Source organism: Microcaecilia unicolor, chromosome 1 (genome assembly GCF_901765095.1).
Source record: "Microcaecilia unicolor chromosome 1, aMicUni1.1, whole genome shotgun sequence".
NCBI lineage: Eukaryota > Metazoa > Chordata > Amphibia > Gymnophiona > Siphonopidae > Microcaecilia > Microcaecilia unicolor.
Window position 1 is genome coordinate 766,267,873 of NC_044031.1, and position 21,925 is coordinate 766,289,797.

Consider the following 21,925-nt stretch of genomic DNA (forward strand, 5'->3'; position numbering starts at 1 on the left):
TTGGGGTCCATGGGTCAGTTTTAGCAGACAATGGAAAAGGTGCCGGTACTCAGTACCCCCTCAAAAAAAGCCCTGACTCCTTCACACATATAAGTTAACCAGACAAATCAAACCACATAAACCTCAGTCCTGTCTTTATCTGGTTTCGCTTAGGTGGTTATGCACATATGTGGATAAGAGATACCCGGTCATATAAATCCAAATATTCAGTGTTGGTGTCTGGACATGGCCTGGCACTGAATATCCAGGCATAACACTGACCACTGCCAGCTGTTACTAGGACATGATGCAGCTCTTTGACCAGCTTGAAATATAACTGTAAGAGAAGTAGGGATCTGAGCTTGGCCCTCTCTCCCCTCCTCATTCTTCTATAAAGGGTCGTAATGTTGCCATATCCTTAGCGGTGTTTGTTGGGTGCAGGGGCGTAGCCAGACACCCAAATTTGGGTGAGCCTGGACCCAAGATGGGTGGGCAGAACTCCGCCTTGTCCCACAAATGATTTCTTTCCCTCTCTTGCCTACATCCATATGGTCTCTCAAACATCCGCCCTTCCCTGAATACCTTTTAAATAGCAGATTTGCACCAACAGCGAGCAGCAACTAAAACACACTGCTCATGCTTGCCCCACAGCCTTTCCTCTGATGCAACTTCCTGTTTCCGCATAGGTGGGAATACATCAGAGGGAAGGTGCGAACAGTATGTATCAGTCGCTGCTTGCTGCAGGCAAAGATCTGCTATTTAAAAGGTATGCAGGAGGGACAGTTGGGAGTTTTTCGGCTGGTGGGGCTTGGGAATCCTTGCCAGTCACATTAGAGATGTGCTGCTATTGGGTGGGCCTGAACCCAAAGTGGATGGGCCTGGGCCCACCCAAGCTTACCCTTGGCTACGCCACTAGTTGGGTGGTAGAGCATTAACCCCCCCTTCCCAAATTGTACAAGTTCTCAGTCTTTGCCAGAGACCAAGACAGGGTCATCCTCTGCTGAAAGCTCAGGTCCTGCACTTGGATCTTAGTCCTAAAGAGGCCAGTAGGTGGGCATACCTTTGTTGGTTTCTGCCAGAGTCAGAGCTTCAGGAGCAGAAACGGGATCAATCTCTGGGGTTATCTACTGAAAACATCTTTACTAGATTCCCCATTGAATAATGGTATTGATTGTCTCTCTGTCTTAGGGTATTTCCCATGCCTGCTGCTGAGATGGGCCCGAAGCCATGTCTTTTCCCACAGATGCCTGACAGTAAAGCCCAAGCTGCTGAGACCTGGATCAAAGCTGCCCACCTTTCTCCTGGTGAACAGGTCAGAAATCTGATTGTATTACTTCTTGCAAGATGTTTTCCAGAGGGTCTGCCTGCTGCTTGATTCTGTTTGGGAAATATTGTGGCTTCAGCCTTAGCTCTGCCCTTCATGCAAGTTTTTGTTGGAAGCTAACTCCAGTGACCCTCCAGACAGCTGCACTCACTGGTAGAAAAATCTCACATCTTAGGAGCCGACTCTGTGGGTGCTTGATCACCCCCAATATTGAGAAAATTCTATGTATATGTCCAGGGAGGGGTTATTTCCACTGGGCTTAGCACCCCCAATAATTTTGAAAAGTTGGCTCCCATGTCTCACATCACACACTTTTTCAATGATTTTAATCTTCCAGTTTAATATTTTATAACAATTTCCATGCAGACACCTCCAAGATGGACATAATAAGAACTTCACAGTGTTATAATGCATCATTTAACGTGAAAGATCTTTGATAGCCAAGGAGAAACACGTTTGAAGTTTATGCTCCTTAAATGGCCCTCTTCCTTGATACAGCTTTTTTGAAGCAAAACGCTGGCCACTGTTGGGACCATTTATTTGAAATGTTTTGACAATAGATAAGTCACTTTGCATATTTTTGGTATTTGGAAGGTTTTTGGCCTATGAAGTTACAGAATTGTGTTAATATGCTTTACGCTACGTTGACTGGGACTCTGAAGTCTTTTCCTTCTGTTTAAAATGTTAGAAATGTATTGCTTGCAAGTTTATTCATAAAAAGTGTTTTGGGCACACTATTGCTTTGTTTTAGTGGAATTTGATATCTTTTGTAATGTAGCACTTTTATAAGTGGATTAGTCAAGGTCACCCAGAGAATCGGGACGTATCTGGGATCAGACCTGAAGCACAGGGAACTCAAATAGCTCACCCAAGATCACACCGAGCTAGCGGCAGAGCTGGGATTAGAGCGGAGCTACAGGGAGAAAAAGTGAGTTCCAAGATCGCACAGAGTGTTAGTAAGACAATCAGGCTAAGATGTCTAAATTTTCAAGTCTCTTTTCAAATACTCTGCACATTGTAGCTATTTTTTTTAGTATGTAAGTTGCTAAACATTTAACATATGGGATAAAATTTCTCTTAAACCCATGTATGTTAAAAATGTCCCCACCCAATATAGCCACACGAGTAGCATATATGGAAACAGAATAACTGTGTACGGCATGTTCCTGTCACAGTCCCCTGAGCTAAGGTCCATCCAGAGAGAGAAAGGACTGCTGTCCTGATCCCTATCCACCCTGACACAAACTGCAAGCAACCTCATGTTCTTATCCCCCTTCTCACTAACACTCCTGGTCAGCAAATCGGGGCCCTGTGCCTGCTCCCATCACTCTGAAGTTCCCACCCCATTCCTTCCTTCTGTAGGATGGGACAATACAGTGAAAGGGAAGATTAGCATAGGGGATTTCTGCACAGAGCAAGTCACATTTAGGCCATACCATCAAGAGCATAGCTACCACTGAGTGAGCCTGGCAAAATGTTGGGGGCTGCCACAGGTAGGGGCCACCTGCTGCTGGACTGATAGAAGTTGAATTTTGGAAAAAAAAAGTCTGAGGCAGTGGTGGTGGTGGTGCTAGGAGGTGAGCACGGCACACAATAAGAGTTGAGATCACACAACTCATACCACAAAACTGGCCCCATTGCAGCCCAAGGTGAAGAGCTTAAGTTCTTTTATCAGCTGCTTGACTGCACAAGGGAGAGTTTGAAAGTCAGGATGGGGAGGCTGCACAGGGGAGAGTTTGAAGACCAGGATGCGGATTTTGCATGGGGGAGAGTTTGAAGACCAGGATACGAACGCTGCACTGGGGAGAGTTTGAAGGATAAGGACGGGGAGGCAGCACAAGGGACAGTTTGAAGGACAAGGACGGGGAGGCTGCACAAGGGAGAGTTTGAAGACCAGGATGGGGAGGCTGCATAGGGAGAGTTTGAAGACCAGGATGGGGAGGCTGCACAGGAGAGAGTTTGAAGACCAGGATGCGGATTTTGCATGGGGGAGAGTTTGAAGACCAGGATACGAATGCTGCACTGGGGAGAGTTTGAAGACCAGGATAGGGAGGCTGCACAAGGGACAGTTTGAAGGACAAGGACGGGGAGGCTGCACAAGGGAGAGTTGAAGACCAGGATGGGGAGGCTGCATGGGGGAGAGTTTGAAGCCCAGGACAGGGAGGCTTCACAGGGGAGAGTTTGAAGACCAGGATGGGGAGGCCACATAGGGGAGAGTTTGAAGACCAGGATGGAGAGGCCGCATGAGGGAGACTTTGAAGACCAGGACGGAGAGGCTGCAGGACAGGGAGGCTGTACCGGGGAGAGTTTGAAAACCAGGACGGAGTGGCTTCACAGGGAAGAGTTTGAAGACCAGGATGGGGAGGCCACACAGGGGAGAGTTTGAAGACCAGGATGGAGAGGTCGTATGAGGGAGACTTTGAAGACCAGGACAGAGAGGCTGCACCGGGGAGAGTTTGAAGACCAGGATGGGGAGGCCACATAGGGGAGAGTTTGAAGACCAGGATGGAGAGGCCGCATGAGGGAGACTTTGAAGACCAGGACAGAGAGGCTGCAGGACAGGGAGGCTGTACCGGGGAGAGTTTGAAAACCAGGATGGAGTGGCTTCATGGGGGAGAATTTGAAGAACAGGACTGGGAGGCTTCACAGGGAAGAGTTTGAAGACCAGGACAAGGAGGCTGCAGAAAGGAGAATTTGAAGACCAGGATGGGGAGGCTGTATGGCAGCATTTTCTGCACTTGCCTCCTGCCATCTCCCAGGCCGTAACATATTTTACATGCCCCGCCTGAATGGGGAAGAGTTGGGGAGTGTTCCGTGAATCTCCACTGCACATCCTAACACCGTCCCTGCAGAGCCACCCTATATTCCCCCCCCCTTTCCCCCTCTCACACACCAGCACGAGAAGTCCTTCTCAGACCAATCCAACCCTTGCCCTCAGTGGTCACTCAGCATCCCTCTCCCGTATTCCTTAGACATACACACACAGACACTGCAACACTGACATATCTCACCTGCACACACATCGACACCTTGCAGCTCCACTGTGCCCCCGACATACACAAGGCCCTACTCTCATAGCACAGACATTTCACCCACAGCAGACAGAACACATAAACCCCTTCTGTGTTAGGTATCCCCCTACCCTACACAGCCCACATATACACCCTGTCCGACACCCCAAAGCTGTTGATATTCCTCTACACTTTGTCCCGGATACCCCTGAAGTTTTGGAGCAGGTGTTACCATTTAACATGTGTGATAGGCAGTGGAGTACCTAGGGTTGGATGGGCTCCAGGCAGATTGTAATAGTGGACCTCATCCTCAGCGCTGGAAGCTGTTCATTGTCTATTTGTAGCTCAATCCTCTGGTTTTTTCTGTAGTTCATGTCAGAGCTGCCTCTCCTGAGCTGTGTGCAGCCATTCCGTCACAGTGGTGATAAATGAATCCTAATACATAAATAGGGACCCTGTAAGGTCAAGGTACAACCATTCAAACCCCATTTTGCTTTTTCTTATTTGGATGTAGCTCATGGTGAGTTGCATTAGGTGTTTCTCCGTCCTTGGAGGGCTCACAGTCTAAGTTGGTACGTGAGGGAACTTAGGGTTAAGTGACGTTGCCCATGGACCGATGGATTTTGAATCTGGGTTAGCTGATTGTCAGCCTGGTGCTTTAGCTTTTAAACTTGCTGAGTCAGAGCTGTCCTTTCCCAGAAATGAGAGCTAATTAGTTGTGAGCCAGCCCAGGCTCTAGGACAGCTGTTAGGATGGAAGGGTGGACTCACAGCTCTGCTTTCCCTGCTTGCTTAGTGGCTGTATTAGAAATAGCAATAGTGGGTACTTTCATTTGTAAATCCCGCTAACACATGGAACATGGATACAAAATACCTACATTGACTCGGGTGCAAAGAAGAAGCTGGAAATTATGCACAGAGATTTTGACTGTACAGGCTTGGTGCAGAATTCCCCCCCCCCCCCCCAACCTAGTTCCACCCCTTTTTTCTGGCCTGTGAAAGCATGTAGGCTGGGAACATGTGGCAGCTTTTATCTGCAAGCAGGATCAGTAATCAGACTAAATATTTGTTAACCCCTAGAAAAACCATTTCCCTCCCATTTTGAACAGCTTTAGTGATCCCAGGCTTTCCCTGGAAGGGAAAGCTCTCCTATTGGCCCTTCTGCCTCCGGTAGCAGTGCATCTGCTTAAAATATCAACCGACAGCAAAGAGGGCACTCATTTCCTCTTCCTAACCAGCTGTTCCACATGTGGGGAACACCAGCAGAAAGCTTCTTATTCTCATGTAGTTGGGAATCCCAGCTGGGAAATTGCCCTCTATAATTTCCCACATACGATCTTCCAAACTAGGTAAGCCCCAGTACACGCCATAAAACCGAAAGTGCCTCCTAGAAATTGCTTGCCCCTCTCTTGGCCATCTTCTGCCTCCTCATTTTAATGCTTTTAGAGTTCCTTGCAAGATTATTGGTCATGCCCTCTGGTTTTAAATGCATTTCATAATGTCCATCTGTCTGCTGTAGCTACTCTGCTTCAATAGTTTTGTGTCACTTCTGTAAAAGAACTGGCAGACATCAAATAGACCCTTTACATACAGAAACTGTATCTACGAGGGGCTCAATATTTGAAAAGACTTACGCAAGCACCACCAAATAGGTCATTTCAAAAAAGATTACACACATAGAAATGATGCCTATAAAGAAAGGAGGGTTGGGGGCAGTCCATGGAAGGTGCAGGCGCTTATCTATTTAAAAGCTAGGCCAGCAGAAGACCAGGCCCTAACTTACCTGGTGGCACCAGTTGCCTTCTTAACATGTATTCACCAGCACTACAGGAACACATTCTAGACAGCTTTTCTCTTATTTTGAGTAAAGTGGTGTGGTAGCTGTGTTAGTCCACTTTTAAAGGTAATAAATAGAAATAAATCAAACAGAGAAAAGAAAATAAGATGACACCTTTTTTATTGCACTAACTTAATACATCTTTTGATTAGCTTTCGAAGGTAACCCTTCTTCTTCAAATTGGAAATAAGCAAATGTTGACAAATATCAAAATATATAAGTGAAGCACAAAAGCAGTCCAATGACAGTCTCAGAAGAAGAGGGAAGGGTAGGTTAGGTGAGAGACCGAGAGAGACATATGGCAGATAAAAGAGTGACAAAGCAATAGAATTGCAAAGGGCTAAAATATAAATCCATATAATATTATAAAGAGCTTAATGGGATATCGCATATAATCCAAGTTCACATCATAGCCAACAAAGATATCCTAACCAGTCCTGAAAATTTTCTTAGTATTTTTAAATAATGGGAGGAAAAAACCTCAAATTGTAAAGGCACACTCCTAGTGTTGGTGTCACCAACTATTGGGAGGTCCTTCAAATCATCACAGGTAAAAAACCTCCTTCTTTTTTGTTATTTTCTAATTGTTAATTTGTACACTCTATTTAAACAAAAATAATGCACCCGTCTATTTCTAGTACGGGAAAAAGCACTTATCTTATGCAAATTACAGTCAACTTGACACCTTCCACGGCCCGACTAGGCCTCAGTTTCGTGTCCTTCCTCAGGGTGCCGTGGTGTCTGACTAATCGAATCTGTAGAGAAAGTTCTGAGTAGCCTTGTTAGTGAAGTCTTGTGAAAATATTGATGCACTTTCTCTACAGATTCGATTAGTCAGACACCACGGCACCCTGAGGAAGGACACGAAACTGAGGCCTAGTCGGGCCGTGGAAGGTGTCAAGTTGACTGTAATTTGCATAAGATAAGTGCTTTTTCCCGTACTAGAAATAGACGGGTGCATTATTTTTGTTTAAATAGAGTGTACAAATTAACAATTAGAAAATAACAAAAAAGAAGGAGGTTTTTTACCTGTGATGATTTGAAGGACCTCCCAATAGTTGGTGACACCAACACTAGGAGTGTGCCTTTACAATTTGAGGTTTTTTCCTCCCATTATTTAAAAATACTAAGAAAATTTTCAGGACTGGTTAGGATATCTTTGTTGGCTAAAATATAAATCCACATATGCGACCAGTTTCTCCTACATCTGCACGCAGCTATGGAACGCACTACCGAAGGCCATAAAAACAACGCAAGACTTAACTATCTTCAGGAGGTTACTGAAAACAGATCTTTTAAGAAAGCATACAATAAACATCCATCTTAAATACTAAATAATAACACTATACACGTTCTACATAAAACCGAAACCTTTTTCACATAACCAAAGATCAAGCACAACCTCATGTCGAATTTATGTTACAATCCAATTTCATACCTCAGAAAACTTCATGTAATACCTTATTGTATACCTCTCTACCATGATCTACTCTATTTATGTTATGTTCCATGTACGTTCCATTGTATATTTCTTAACATGTATGTCCGCACATTAATGCAAGACCATCTGTAATTCTATTACCCGGAAATGGCATCCGCCATTACGGCAAATGTAAGCCACGTTGAGCCTGCAAATTGGTGGGAAAATGTGGGCTACAAATGCTACAAATAAATAAATAAAATAAAAATTTATAGTGGCATAGAAAGCCCAGATCTTTAAGTCCCATCTGGTGGGTGTCATAATATTTCATCATTTTTACTTCAAAGGTCTTATGTTCCTGAATTGTCCTAAAATTTCTTTTTAGAGTTCTTACCATAAATTTGCAAATGTTGTTCCTTCCTTTTTGTGTGTATTGGTGGTTTCTCGCATGTTACCTCTGCTCATCAGAATGACTGTCCATTTTTAATGATAAATAGATTCTGGACATTTGCTTTCATATGTCATCACTTTGTGTATTTGGATCTGTCAATGCCATGGGTGAAGTTTGGGGGGTGGGGGGGCATACCTCCCCCCCCAAACACTACTGGATGGAGTGCCTCCCTCTCCCTCCATTCACCACTTGGTCCAGCATTTAAAACTCTCTCTCCCCTCCTCCCCGTCGAATATCACCGCTTCTTGACCCCCTCCCCCTCGATCTGGCATCTCCCTTGGCCTCTCAAGCCCTCCCCCCAGGTATACCTTTTTAAAGTTTATTTCATACTTGGAGTGGCGCTGCTCACACCCTCTCCACGGACTTCACTCTGCCACAATTTCCTGTTTCCACATAGGTGGGAACCATTAGAGTGAAGACTGTGGAGAGGGTGTGAGCAGTGGGGATGAATTGGTGCTTGCTGCTGGCTGCCACTCCAAGTATTTGAAAAAAAACAACAACTTTTAAAAGGTACGTCCAGAGAGATGTCAGCTCACTGGCTGGGGAGGGAACGGGAAGCAGAGATGCAGGACCATTGAGGGGAGGGAGAAGGACAAATGCTGGCCCATTGGGAGAGGGAGAGAGGAAATATGTTGGACAGGGGAGAGGAGAGAAAAACGCTGGACCATTGGGGAGGGAAGGGAGAAGGAGACATGCTGGACCATTGGGAATGTGGGGATGGGAGGGGGAAAGAGACATGCTGGATCATTGGGGAGGGAAGGGAAAAGGAGAAGGAGAAATGCAGAACCATTGGGGAGGGAAAGGGAAGGAGAAATACTGGATCATTGAGAAGGGAGAAGGGGGTTGCTGACGGGGGGAAGGAGAAGAAAGGGATAAGGAGGGGATGCTGATTATGGGAGGAAGGAGGGAGAGATTCTAGGCTACAAATGTGGGGGGAGAGAGGGAAGATGTTTGGCTATAAAGGTGATGGAGGGGTGGAGAGAAAGAGAGAGAGAGAGCAGATGGAGGCCAATCCTGGCGCTGGGCATTAGGAGAAAGGAGCTGCTAGTTGATGCTGGAGCTGGGGACTGAGAAAAGAGAGCTGGTGTTTGATACTGGGCCTGGGGATTGGGAAAGGGAGCTGGAGGTTGATGCTGGGCTTGGGAACTGGGAGAAGTTTGCTGAAAAACTGGAATGAGAGACTGGTGGAAATGGGAGGACTAGAGAATAAGGATATGAAGTGGAGGAGCTCAGGACTGAAGTGTTAAAAGGAGGAATACAATCTAGCTGAAAAGTAGATTTAAGAAAGCAGATAAGAGAAATGGAGAAACAAGGAAGCAGAAGGATTGATGGTAGATAGAGATGAAGGGAAGAAGATGGAAGAGTGATGAAACAGATAATGGATGTGAGATCCTGGAGAAGGACTTAAGCAAAAACAAGAGGACGACTGGAAAAATAAAATGATCAAACAATGATACAGAATATCTATTTTTTTAACTTTTAGAAAATGAAGTATGTCACCTTTGAAAATGCATTATAGTAGAGTCTCAATTATCTGACGTAAACAGGACTGACAGGTTGTTGGATAACACAGAATAAATGGATAAAATAGAAGTATATTGAATGCATGTTAGTTTATTTATTTATGTATTTATTTGAACCATTTCTTTCTAAACCGCACTATCCATTAGTCCTAGGCAGTTTACATCAGGAACATACACAATAAAAGACACAGAAACATAGCAGAATAAAACTACAACAAAGAATCCACCAAATTAACTCCCCTACCATGATTAGAAACTTGTGGCTGGAAGCCTAATACTCAAGCGAGACTGAAAAAGCCTGGGCAAAAAGAAATGACTTTAACCGTTTCCTAAACTGAAGGATCAAAGTTATAATACGTAAGTTCACAGGCAAAGAATTCCAAACACATGCACCCCGCAATCTGAAGCATTGCCGAATGGTTAGCTTCAAGTCTAACACACTTAACGGAGGGAATATCCATTAAAAGTTTATCCTACGAGATGGCTGATAGAAGCTAACGCCAGGGGTTCATCATTGCTCAAGGCCTTAAAAATCAAGATCAGTGGAGGAGTGGCCTAGTGGTTAGGGTGGTGGACTTTAGTCCTGAGGAACTGAGTTTGGTTCCTGGCACAGGCAGCTCCTTGTGACTCTGGGCAAGTCACTTAACCCTCCATTGCCCCAATAAATAAACCTAAACTTCCAAAGCACAGGAAGCTAGTGCAAATCCTTCATAGCTGATGTAATGTGATCAGATTTTGACAAACCTGTCAGAAACCTAGCATCAGAATTTTGCACAATTTGAAGAGAATGAATCATCGATTTAGAGAGACCCAAGAATTACAGTAATCCAGAACAGATAACATCAAAGCTTGCAAAACTGTTTGGAAATATACTTCAGATAACAAATTCTTCAAACATCTTCATAGTCTCAAAAGAGGAAGCAGTAAAAAAAAAAAAGAGTTTAAAACTTAATGTGCCCAAGAATCTTACATAGCTGCTGCCTTTTAAATAAACTTGATGCCAAGAAAGTGAAAGAGAAACCCGCATGCATCTCAGTGACAATGCAGTGACATCACAGAAGTATGTTGGATAATCTAGAATGTCAGATAAGCGAGACATAAGATCATAAACATTGTCATACTGGGACAGACCGAAGGTCCATCAAGCCCAGTATCCTGTTTTCAACAGTGGCCAATCCAGGTCACAAGTACCTGGCAAGATCCCAGAACAGCCAAACAGATTTTATGCTGCTTATCCTAGAATATGCAGTGGATTTTCCCAAGTCCATCTTAATAAGAACTTATGGACTTTTCCTTTAGGAAATTATCCAAACCTTTTTTAAACCCCGCTAAGCTAACTGCTTTTACCACATTCTCTGGCAACAAATTCCAGAGATTAATTAATCATTGAGTAAAGAAATATTTTCTCCAATTTGTTTTAAATTTATTACTTAGTAGCTTCTTTGCATGCCCCCTAGTCCTAGTATTTTTGGAAAGAGTAAACAAGCAATTCATATCTACCTGTTCCACTCCACTCAGTATTTTGTAAACTTCTATCAAATCTCCCTCAGCCGGAAGATGTTGTAACAGCGGTTAGCATATCTGGGTTTTTAAAATGTTTGGACACATTCAGGTCACAAGTACCTGACAGAATCCCAAAGAGTAGCAACATTCCATGCTACCAATCCCAGGGCAATCCCCATGTCTATGTCAACAGCAGATTATGGACTTTTCCTCCAGGAATGTGTCCAAACCTTTTTTAAACCCAGATATGCCAACCGCTGTTACAACATCTTCCGGCAAAGAGTTCCAGAGCTTAACTAGTTGTTGAGTGAAAAAATATTTCCTCCTGTTCGTTTTTGAAGTATTAACATGTGTCCCCTAGTCTTTGTACTTTTTGAAAAAGTAAAACACCGATTCACTTTTTATCCATTCTATACCACTCAGGATTTTGTAAACCTCTATCAAGAACACTACTCTGAAAGGCAACAGGTAAGACAGCGCTTACCTATGCAAATGTGCAAAGGAAGAATTCATGCCAGGAACAGGATCTTGAGGCATAAGGCAAGGCCTAGAGTAATACCAGAAAACAAGGATAATATGAAGTTAAAGACCCAGCAGTAAACCAGCCCAGAGACAAGGCAGACAAAAGCCCCTGTTTTCTGGACAACAGCTCCAATCAGATCAACACATACCTTGAGGCAGGGGGAACAGAAACACACACAACTGTTCAATAAAGACAGGAGGCACAGGAACTCAGCTCTCATTCGGCCAAAATGAGAAGGACAGAGGAAAATGCCCAACTGCCTATCCTGATATACACCAGCTTCCTGTAGTTCCCTTTGCACATCTTAATTTTGCAATAGGACCTAAAGTTCCAAAGGAATCAAAGTTACCCCAAATGCAGAGGTCTCCTGGAGGGTGGCTTCAAGTGAAGGAATCCTCTCAAAGTGTTGACTGGGCTGCAGTACCTGTGGGGAAAGCAAGGAGTGGCCCTAGCTCACAGGTGTTGCATCCTGTGTTAAGAAGTAGACACCCAGGCAGTGGCGTAGCCAAGGGTGGGCCCAGGCCCACCCACTTTGGGCTCAGGCCCACCCGGTAGCAGCACACCTATGAAGTGTGTGGCAGGGGTCCCTAAGCCCCACCAGCTGAAAATTCCCAACAAATGTCCTTCCTGTATACCAGCCTTCCCTCTAATGTATTCCCGCCTATGCAGAAACAGGAAGTTGCATCAGAGGGAAGGCTGTGGGGCCAACATAAGCAGTGTGTATTAGTTGCTGGTGAAAATCTGCTATTTATAAGGTATGCAGGGTAAGGGGGGGATGTTTGAGAGACCATATGGCATGCAGGCAAGAGAGGGAGAGACCAAATCACTTGTGGGACAGGGCAGAGTTCTTCTGCCCACTCATCTTGGGCCCAGGCCCACCCAAAATTGGGTGTCTGGCTACGCCCCTTCACCCAGGGGTTGCATGAGAACACACAGAAGCCTGCAAAGTGCCTTTATTTATCTGTGACAGTGGCGTACCAAGGGGGGGGGCGGTGGGGGCAGTCCGCCCCAGGTGCACGCCGCTGGGGGGTGCCACGGCGCGTGCCTGGCTCCGAGTTCGCTATCTTCGCTCATTCGCTGCAGCTCCCTCTGCCCCGGAACAGGTTACTTCCTGTTCCGGGGCAGAGGGAGCTGCAGCGAATGAGCGAAGTTAACGAACTTTTCGGAGTCGACAGGCGCGCGCCACGGCACCCCCCCCCCCCCCAGCGGTGTGCACCCAGGGGGAGGGGTGTCATTTCGCCGGGGTGGGGGGGCGCATCGGCGATCCGCCCCGGGTGCCATTCTGGCTAGGAACGCCACTGATCTGTGAAGACCCAGGCTTAAGTGTCCCAGCTGGAGCCAGGCTTGGATTTATGTGACAGGACTTAAACTGTACTGAGGAAGCCTGACGAGATAGAACTGTTAAGTGATGAGGAAATAATTGTCATTACGATTGTTGCTCATATCTGAGCCTGAGTCTGTGACAAAAGCAGACTGTGCTATTTTGATTGCTGGTTCAATAACAAAGCGTTTCTTTTTGACATACACTCCACTCTGCCTGTGTCTGTGAGGGCTCCATGCCTGTCCATTGGCCACGCTGCCAGTTATGCAGTTACGTGTGTGATTAAATCCTGCATTGTTGACAGAGAAAGCAAGGTTACTTACCTGTACCATAGACAGCAGGATTAATCAGACACACAATATCACATGCCTCCCTGAGAATGGATTTGCAGCTTTAAACTAACTGAGGAGCCTGGAGAGACAACTGCATGTGGGAAAGTCTTCACATGATGTGTGGCTGACTAATTCTGCTGTCTACGGACAGCATCTGTTACACATAAGCAACTTTGCTGTTTCCATCTGTAAAACATGCATTACATGTTGCAAATTACCCACGTTACGATCAAAAATGGATGTCATTTTCATACTTACTGTAGAATTTTTCGAAATGGACTGAACTGAAACAGCTTCAAACGCTTGAGGGTTGTAACTGTGCTGAGCCATTGCATTAAGCTGTGGATATACCAGTCATAAGCCTGACACAATCTCCTGGTCTCCGTTTGTTACAGCATAGACTGGCTCTGAGCTCTAAAATCATCTTGGACCCAGAAAATGCCATCAACAGAACACTGCTGAATGAAAATCTCGGGATCATGCTCCCACACATCAGTCGGAGAAAGGCAGTGCCTGTGAGTAAATCACACCAATTACACATCTGGAAACTAGTCTTTAACATTTCTTTGTGGTTTCTTTTGGCTTTTTCCTCTTCTTGCTGAGGAGGTCCATAGGTCACTGAGATTTTGGTAGAATATCAGAAGCAGAAAGTCAAATAAAGTTATTGGTTAATGAGTTATGTGATCATGTTGGAGACATCTGTTTAGCTAAAGTTGTCACCTGCCTTTGCAAATGGAAGGATGGGACCAGCAGTGGGACAAGACTGGCTCTTGTCAGCAGATACATTGCTAAGTATGTAAAAGACCTATAGATCCCTTCCTCGGATTCTCTCCATCTTCCCTAACCCCCACCACACTTCCCACTTCCTCTTCCCCCATCCCCACTTGTTTTACTTTCCCTTTCAACCCCCATATTCTGTCACTTACTTGTCCTCCACCTACTCTCTCTCCTTTGTCCCTCCACTAGCTCTTCCCTACCCTCCTCACTCTTACCCTTGTGCTTGCTTCCCCCACACCACCCCTCATTCAGCCCGCATGCTCTATCTCCACTGTATCTTGCCCCCCATTCAGCCCCATGCATGGACCCCAGATCCTCTGGGAGTGTGACTTCCTTGCACTTCGTGTGGAGGATTGGCCTAATGGTTAGTGCAGCAGGTTTTGATCCTGGCAACCTGGGTTCAATTCCCACTGCAGCTCCTTGTGACCTTGGGCAAGTCACTTAACCCCCCCGTACAAAAGCTTAGATTGTGAGCCCTCTAGGGACAGAGAAAGTATCTGCATATAATGTGTACAGTGCTGTGTACATCTAGTAGCACTATAGAAATGATTAGTTGTTAGTACTTTATAGAAGTCTGGCACATACATGTTTCTCTCATACCCACATTTCCTTTTCTTTTGGAGAATACATGTTTGATGACTGAACTGAGAACATATTTTCAGCATCAGATCCCCTCACGTACTCCAACTAGGAACCTTTTCATTTACTCTGAGGCACTGATTCTTTTCTTGCATTTCCCATTGCCTTAGGATGGGAAAAGAATTTTGAAAATATGTGACCTGCTGCATAAAAAGGTACCAAAAGTGCAGTTACAAATAACAGAGGTAAAGTCTATACACTTTGGGAGGGCCAACTTTCATTTTTGGTTTTGTGTACTGTAGGGTCAGTAGAAAGGGACGATGCAATTTTTTTCACAACTGTGATGATTTTCATGTTCTACAGCCTAGAAACTGCAGGTATCTAAAGTGTGGTATGTGATTATTTTTTTTAATCATTCTTTAAAGACATAATTAGTCCATAATTGAGGCTTACGCAGAATTATGCAGTTGATATCTTTCTATCTTGTGGTATAAATAAGTTGCATACCCCACTTGTGGTATCTTTTCTCTCAATGGCTCACATATGGTTATTTTTATTTTTCCTTCCGTGTTCCATCTGTTCTGTCCTTGTCCCACACCCTTATCGGCGGCACAATCCAAGCCTGACTAGGATCACTCTGAAGAAGTGACTGGTGTTATACTAGAGTTCCCGTACAGCCGTATGGGTCCAGTGAAACATAATCTTGTCAGCATGAAGACCTCCATTACTGAGCTCTACAAACTGTAAAATAATTGTGTTTCATTAATCTCTGACCATTTCAAGAGCCAGAGGAAGGAAGGGGGGGGGGGGGGGGGGGAGAATGAGATGTCTGAAAACATTGCTCTGATTCCAGCTGACTGCGTACTTTAGTGAAGGATGCTGAATTAGAGTTAAACAAATTAATGTTGTGCTACAGTAATTGCACATTTCTGAAAGCATAGCGAGAAGCATGGTGAATTAATAAACTGCTCTTGTCGCAGAGAAAAAGTCAAGAAAATGCTTTTTGGTACAGTACAGTCAGAGCTGTGCCTGTGCAGAGCCTCCCCGGTTTCAGCTGACAGTGGTAAACAAATTAATCTTTGGAAAGGTCACCATTTGTTTCAGGGTTTTTTTTTAAACTTGTTCTTGTCATCTGGAGTGTGAGATGGGCTGTCATTTTGTTAGGCAGAGGTGCAGGGGATGCCACCATTGTTGTACCTAGCTAGCAGATTTCTTGAAATAAAATCCAGGCACCTGCTTGCAATGCTACGGGCGGCTGCTTTACAGCTGTCTCTGGACACGAACGGAGGCCCATCCCTGAATTCCAATGAGATGGGACCCGTGATTTGCTGTCTGCCGTAAGCTGGCCTTCTGCCCGCGTGGGACATGTATTGTCATTCACGCTGGCCACTCTTTTCCGTCTGGGCTGCTTCCTTTCCCTGTTTACAGAAACAGATGTGCTGTCTGCAGAAGTTCTGCATCCCTTCTTCCTCACACCTGCTAGCTGACAGAAAGTGCGATCTGGAGGGCGTCAGTGGTGGGTCATCCTGTGCTGAGTGCAGTTTAAGGAAGAGCTGGTCCTTTTTGTTGTCTTACAGTGGCTGAGCCCACCAATGAAAGCCACCAGTACTTATCCCAGGATATGCTTCCAGTGAGAAAACATTAACGCATGGTAGTAACTGGTGTTTAATAAAAGTAGACCATGTTGGTACAGCTTAATAAGCAATAAAATTCCCAGACTAATTGGGTGGAGTTAATACTTATATTAAGCTAATGAATGTTTTTCAGATACAAGCTTTAGTGGCTGTTGAGGCCCCTTCCTCAGCAAAGTCTGGCAAGTAGAGCACAGTTTCTTTATATAGGGCAGATCAGTGCAGGGTCTTAAATATATACATTTATTTATTTATTTATTTATTTATTTATTTGTTGCATTTGTATCCCACCTTATCCCACCTCTTTGCAGGCTCAAAGTGGCTTACAATACATCATGAGTAGTGGAAGAGTGCTAGTAGTTAATCACTTAGTATTGCAGGATCTTGGTCAGCATGATGATAATAAACAAAACAGAGTAATAGTATACAAGCAGATATTATAAAACAGTTCTGAATATAGATGTGCGAGTTATGTATATTCACATTGGTTGATCTTTGTGGTATGCTTTATTAAAGAGATGGGTCTTCAGTAATATGCGGAAGTTTGTTCTTTCGTAGATCGATTTCAAGCTGCGCGGCAGTGCGTTCCATAGCTGTGTGCTCAGGTAGCTAAAGTTTGACGCTGGGGAAGTGCAGATCAAGGAATGTACGGGATGATCTTTTGGCATTCCTAGGTGGCAGGTCTATCAGGTCTGACATGTAAGCTGGTGCATCTCCATGGATAATTTTATGAACTAGTGAGCATATTTTGAACGTGATGCGTTCCTTGAGTGGGAGCCAGTGTAGTTTTTCTCATAGGGGCTTGGCACTTTCAAATTTTGGTTTGCAAATATGAGTCTAGCTACAGTGTTTTGGGCTGTCTGGAGTTTCTTGATTATTTGTTCTTTGCAGCCGGCATATACAGTGGTGGAAATAAGTATTTGATCCCTTGCTGATTTTGTAAGTTTGCCCACTGACAAAGACATGAGCAGCCCATAATTGAAGGGTAGGTTATTGGTAACAGTGAGAGATAGCACATCACAAATTAAATCCGGAAAATCACATTGTGGAAAGTATATGAATTTATTTGCATTCTGCAGAGGGAAATAAGTATTTAATCCCTCTGGCAAACAAGACCTAATACTTGGTGGCAAAACCCTTGTTGGCAAGCACAGCGGTCAGACGTCTTCTGTAGTTGATGATGAGGTTTGCACACATGTCAGGAGGAATTTTGGTCCACTCCTCTTTGCAGATCATCTCTAAATCATTAAGAGTTCTGGGCTGTCGCTTGGCAACTCGCAGCTTCAGCTCCCTCCATAGGTTTTCAATGGGATTAAGGTCTGGTGACTGGCTAGGCCACTCCATGACCCTAATGTGCTTCTTCCTGAGCCACTCCTTTGTTGCCTTGGCTGTATGTTTTGGGTCATTGTCGTGCTGGAAGACCCAGCCACGACCCATTTTTAAGGCCCTGGCGGAGGGAAGGAGGTTGTCACTCAGAATTGTACGGTACATGGCCCCATCCATTCTCCCATTGATGCGGTGAAGTAGTCCTGTGCCCTTAGCAGAGAAACACCCCCAAAACATAACATTTCCACCTCCATGCTTGACAGTGGGGACGGTGTTCTTTGGGTCATAGGCAGCATTTCTCTTCCTCCAAACACGGCGAGTTGAGTTCATGCCAAAGAGCTCAATTTTTGTCTCATCTGACCACAGCACCTTCTCCCAATCACTCTCGGCATCATCCAGGTGTTCACTGGCAAACTTCAGACGGGCCGTCACATGTGCCTTCCGGAGCAGGGGGACCTTGCGGGCACTGCAGGATTGCAATCCGTTATGTCGTACTGTGTTACCAATGGTTTTCGTGGTGACAGTGGTCCCAGCTGCCTTGAGATCATTGACAAGTTCCCCCCTTGTAGTTGTAGGCTGATTTCTAACCTTCCTCATGATCAAGGATACCCCACGAGGTGAGATTTTGCGTGGAGCCCCAGATCTTTGTCGATTGACAGTCATTTTGTACTTCTTCCATTTTCTTACTATGGCACCAACAGTTGTCTCCTTCTCGCCCAGCGTCTTACTGATGGTTTTGTAGCCCATTCCAGCCTTGTGCAGGTGTATGATCTTGTCCCTGACATCCTTAGACAGCTCCTTGCTCTTGGCCATTTTGTAGAGGTTAGAGTCTGACTGATTCACTGAGTCTGTGGACAGGTGTCTTTCATACAGGTGACCATTGCCGACAGCTGTCTGTCATGCAGGTAACGAGTTGATTTGGAGCATCTACCTGGTCTGTAGGGGCCAGATCTCTTACTGGTTGGTGGGGGATCAAATACTTATTTCCCTCTGCAGAATGCAAATAAATTCATATACTTTCCACAATGTGATTTTCCGGATTTAATTTGTGATGTGCTATCTCTCACTGTTACCAATAACCTACCCTTCAATTATGGGCTGCTCATGTCTTTGTCAGTGGGCAAACTTACAAAATCAGCAAGGGATCAAATACTTATTTCCACCACTGTAGTGCGTTGCAATAGTCTAGATGACTGAGCACCATTGATTGTACCAGTTTGCGGAAAACACTCCTTGGGAAGAAAGGTCTTATTCTTTTTAGTTTCCACATTCAGTGGAACATCTTCTTGCAGATCCAGTGCATTAATTTCTCTCTTGTTGAAGGGATTAGCAAAGATGGTAGAAGGGACTGCTAGCTGCAAGTCTTGAGGGTTCAGGACTGTGAGGTTAAGGGTTTTTTTTATTTATAATCCACCTTTTACAAGGTAGAGAACAAAAAAAATCACACCTACTCAAAAATTAACAAACAAGAAAATCAAATCAAAACTTGGGATTTAGAATATCTAAATAATGAGCAATTATTTCTGTTTTGACCCACCTTACAGTGCTAAACCTTGTGAACTAAAGTCTTCTTACAATGACATCACAGCATAATTCCTGGTTCTGGTCTAGAACTTGCTTATAACAAATGTTCTAGAATTTTGGCCATTTAAGAATCGGATAGTGTTGAACATACAGAAGGAAAGAGAGTGACACAGAGGAAGGAGAGAAAGACAGCATGATGCTCTCTTTAGATACAAGAAGACCATGAGATATGTGTTTTATTTCACCTGAAAGGCTTCCTCAGCTATGTGAGATTAATAACATCCCTTTTGTTTCTCTGCTAGGTAGGAGACATTTTTCTTATTAGAACTCTGGAACATTTACGACTTGTTGGAAGTTTCTACCAGTTTAGTCAGACGTAGACTTTTCTTATGTGTGTTCTGAGTTTCTTTACAGACGAAAATGACAGTAATTACCATGATTTTCACAAGTCCCAATACTTGTTCTCCCCTCCACTATACTTTTACTTCATAACTTTTACATATAGTTCAAACGATTTTCTTCTTGCCTCAGAAGTGCTAAATTGCCAAATAATGATTTTATGGCCATTCTAAACCGCACTAACTTCTTCACCAGCTTTTATCTTTTACATTAACTTTTATATTAACATTTTAAACACTCTTATCTTAGATCTGTTCGAACTGGGGGCTCAAAGCTGTCCGACATGCATGTTTCGCCTCCCGGCTGTGTCAAGGACCTCCCCCTTACGCCGTTCCAGCGCCAGCTCAACCAATTTTATCCAGGGAACTATTCCTGTCAAGCCTCACCCTATGCTTGGAACAACCTTCCTGAGCCCTTACGCCAAGCCCCCTCCCTGCCCATCTTCAAGTCTGCATTCGGCACCTAACTCTTACCGTTCACTAAATCCAGACTGCCCCAATTTGACCGCCGCTATCGGTCTGACCGTTCACTTGTCTCTTAGATTGTAAGCTCTTTGAGTAGGGACATTCCCTCTATGTTAAATTGTACAGCGCTGCGTAACCCTAGTAGCACTTTAGAAATGTTAAGTAGTAGTAGTATTGGGACTTGTGAAAATCATGGTGGTTTAGATGTTAAGTCCCTAATAAGAGAGCTACATTCAGTACTGCCTATATTTTAGTAATTTGGACACCACATTTCAGAGCTACATCAGCAACCAGATCACTGGAAAGAAAAGGGTAGAAGGTTAAGAAAAGGAGCTAACTGATTGGTTAACCATCTTCTACACCCTATAGTGATTCAGAAGGATGCTCGTCATTTATTTCAGTTGCACAGAAGAGCAGAATCCTATGGAGCAGGCGGTTCTGCCTCTCTAGAACTAATTCTTATGTCATTAAGTCCAAAGTTATCAATGTAGAAACCATTGGATCTGGTGATGGTGAAAGGATTGGGTAAAAAGTGGGATGTTTGACCACGGAAATACAAATCCTGGAGAAAATATCATAAAAACTTCTTTATTGAAGAAAAGACTCGACACAACTGTTGTGTTTCGGCCTACAGGCCTGCATCAGGAGTCTCTGGCCTACCTTCTCCTCCTCGATTCCACTTCCTTCTAATTTACAGATTAAGTCCTAATTCTTTGAAGATACTGACAGACTAACGTAACCCACAGTACTTCTTCAAATTCAACAGTCTTCTGTACTGTCTTCACCTGCCCAGAAAGACGTCCAAATACCGTTTTCTCCTCCCTTCAATAATTCGGCGCAGCCGCACTTACTCTGTAGCCGGGCTGACGTTTTGCCAGGCTCACACACTGACACTCTGACAGTGACACCTGATATTGTCTCCAGGATTTGTATTTCCGTGGTCAAACATCCCACTTTTTACCCATATCTATGTTTTCCCATGGGGCGTTCGAGTTCTCCGCTTGATTGCGGATTTTTTTGATGGTGAAAGGATTAACTGCTTTATTTCAAACATATGGGGGCCTCTTCTTTGGCTAAGAGAAGTGTAAGACATGGAATAAGGGGCATAAAACATTAGCGTGAATTCTTTGACTGGGTGACCAGAGAATTGGATCAAGTACGTGCGCTAGATGTAATCCACTTAGATTTTGTCAAAGCCTTTGACATGGTTCCTCATAGGATACGCTTGAATAAACTTGAGAGACTGAAGTTAGGACCCAAAGTGGTGAACTGGATTAGGGACTGGTTGACGGACAGATGCCAGAGGATGGTTAATGGAATTCACTTGGAAGAAGGAAAGGTGAGTAGTGCAGTGCCTCAAGGATCGGTGCTGGGGCCAATTCTGTTCAATATATATGGCTTTTCACTACCGGAGTCATAGGAGCAGAAACGCCATGTTATGAGATATCGTGATTAGCCAAAAAGTTGCTTGGCCCCCTGAAGAAGCTTATTATATATAGCGAAACGGAGAGCCCCGTAGGGCAAGATTAAAAAGCTAAGTAACATTAAATACTTTTTCCAATGTTTGATATTAAATAAAGATAGTGAGCAGAGTTTTTTCATGACCGAGGATTATAACGGAGTCCAAAGTTTGCTGGCGTTCGAGCACATGAAGCGTAGTAACGCCTAGCTTGGACTGATGAGGTCATTTTCTCTGCTTATAATACACTATAGATAGTAAAGGATACCATTGAATGCCTTGATTGGAATTTCAGCTCACCATTGCCATTATAGTGATATTTTCTTGCTGAAATTGTGTCCAACTAGACTTTTTTGTTTCTACAATATATATGTGAGCAATATTGCCAAAGGTTTAGAAGGTAAGGTCTGCCTTTTTGTGGACAAAACCAAGGTTTGTAACAGAATGGACACTCCAGAGGGAGTGGAAAACATGAAAAAGAATCTGCAGAAGTTAGAAAAATGATCTCATGTTTGGCAATTAAAATTCAATGCAAAGAAGTGC

The 21,925-nt window shown here is 44.2% G+C and overlaps 1 protein-coding gene across 1 annotated transcript in view; it reads left to right on the forward strand.

Annotated features, from left to right (window-relative positions):
• IQCH (IQ motif containing H) overlaps positions 1-21,925 on the forward strand; it is a 307,537-nt gene that overhangs the window by 60,415 nt on the left and 225,197 nt on the right. Inside the window, exons 4-5 of the mRNA XM_030192830.1 lie at positions 1,168-1,291; positions 13,619-13,738. Of these exons, the coding sequence (XP_030048690.1) occupies positions 1,168-1,291; positions 13,619-13,738 (244 nt within the window). The remainder of the gene's footprint in view (positions 1-1,167; positions 1,292-13,618; positions 13,739-21,925) is intronic.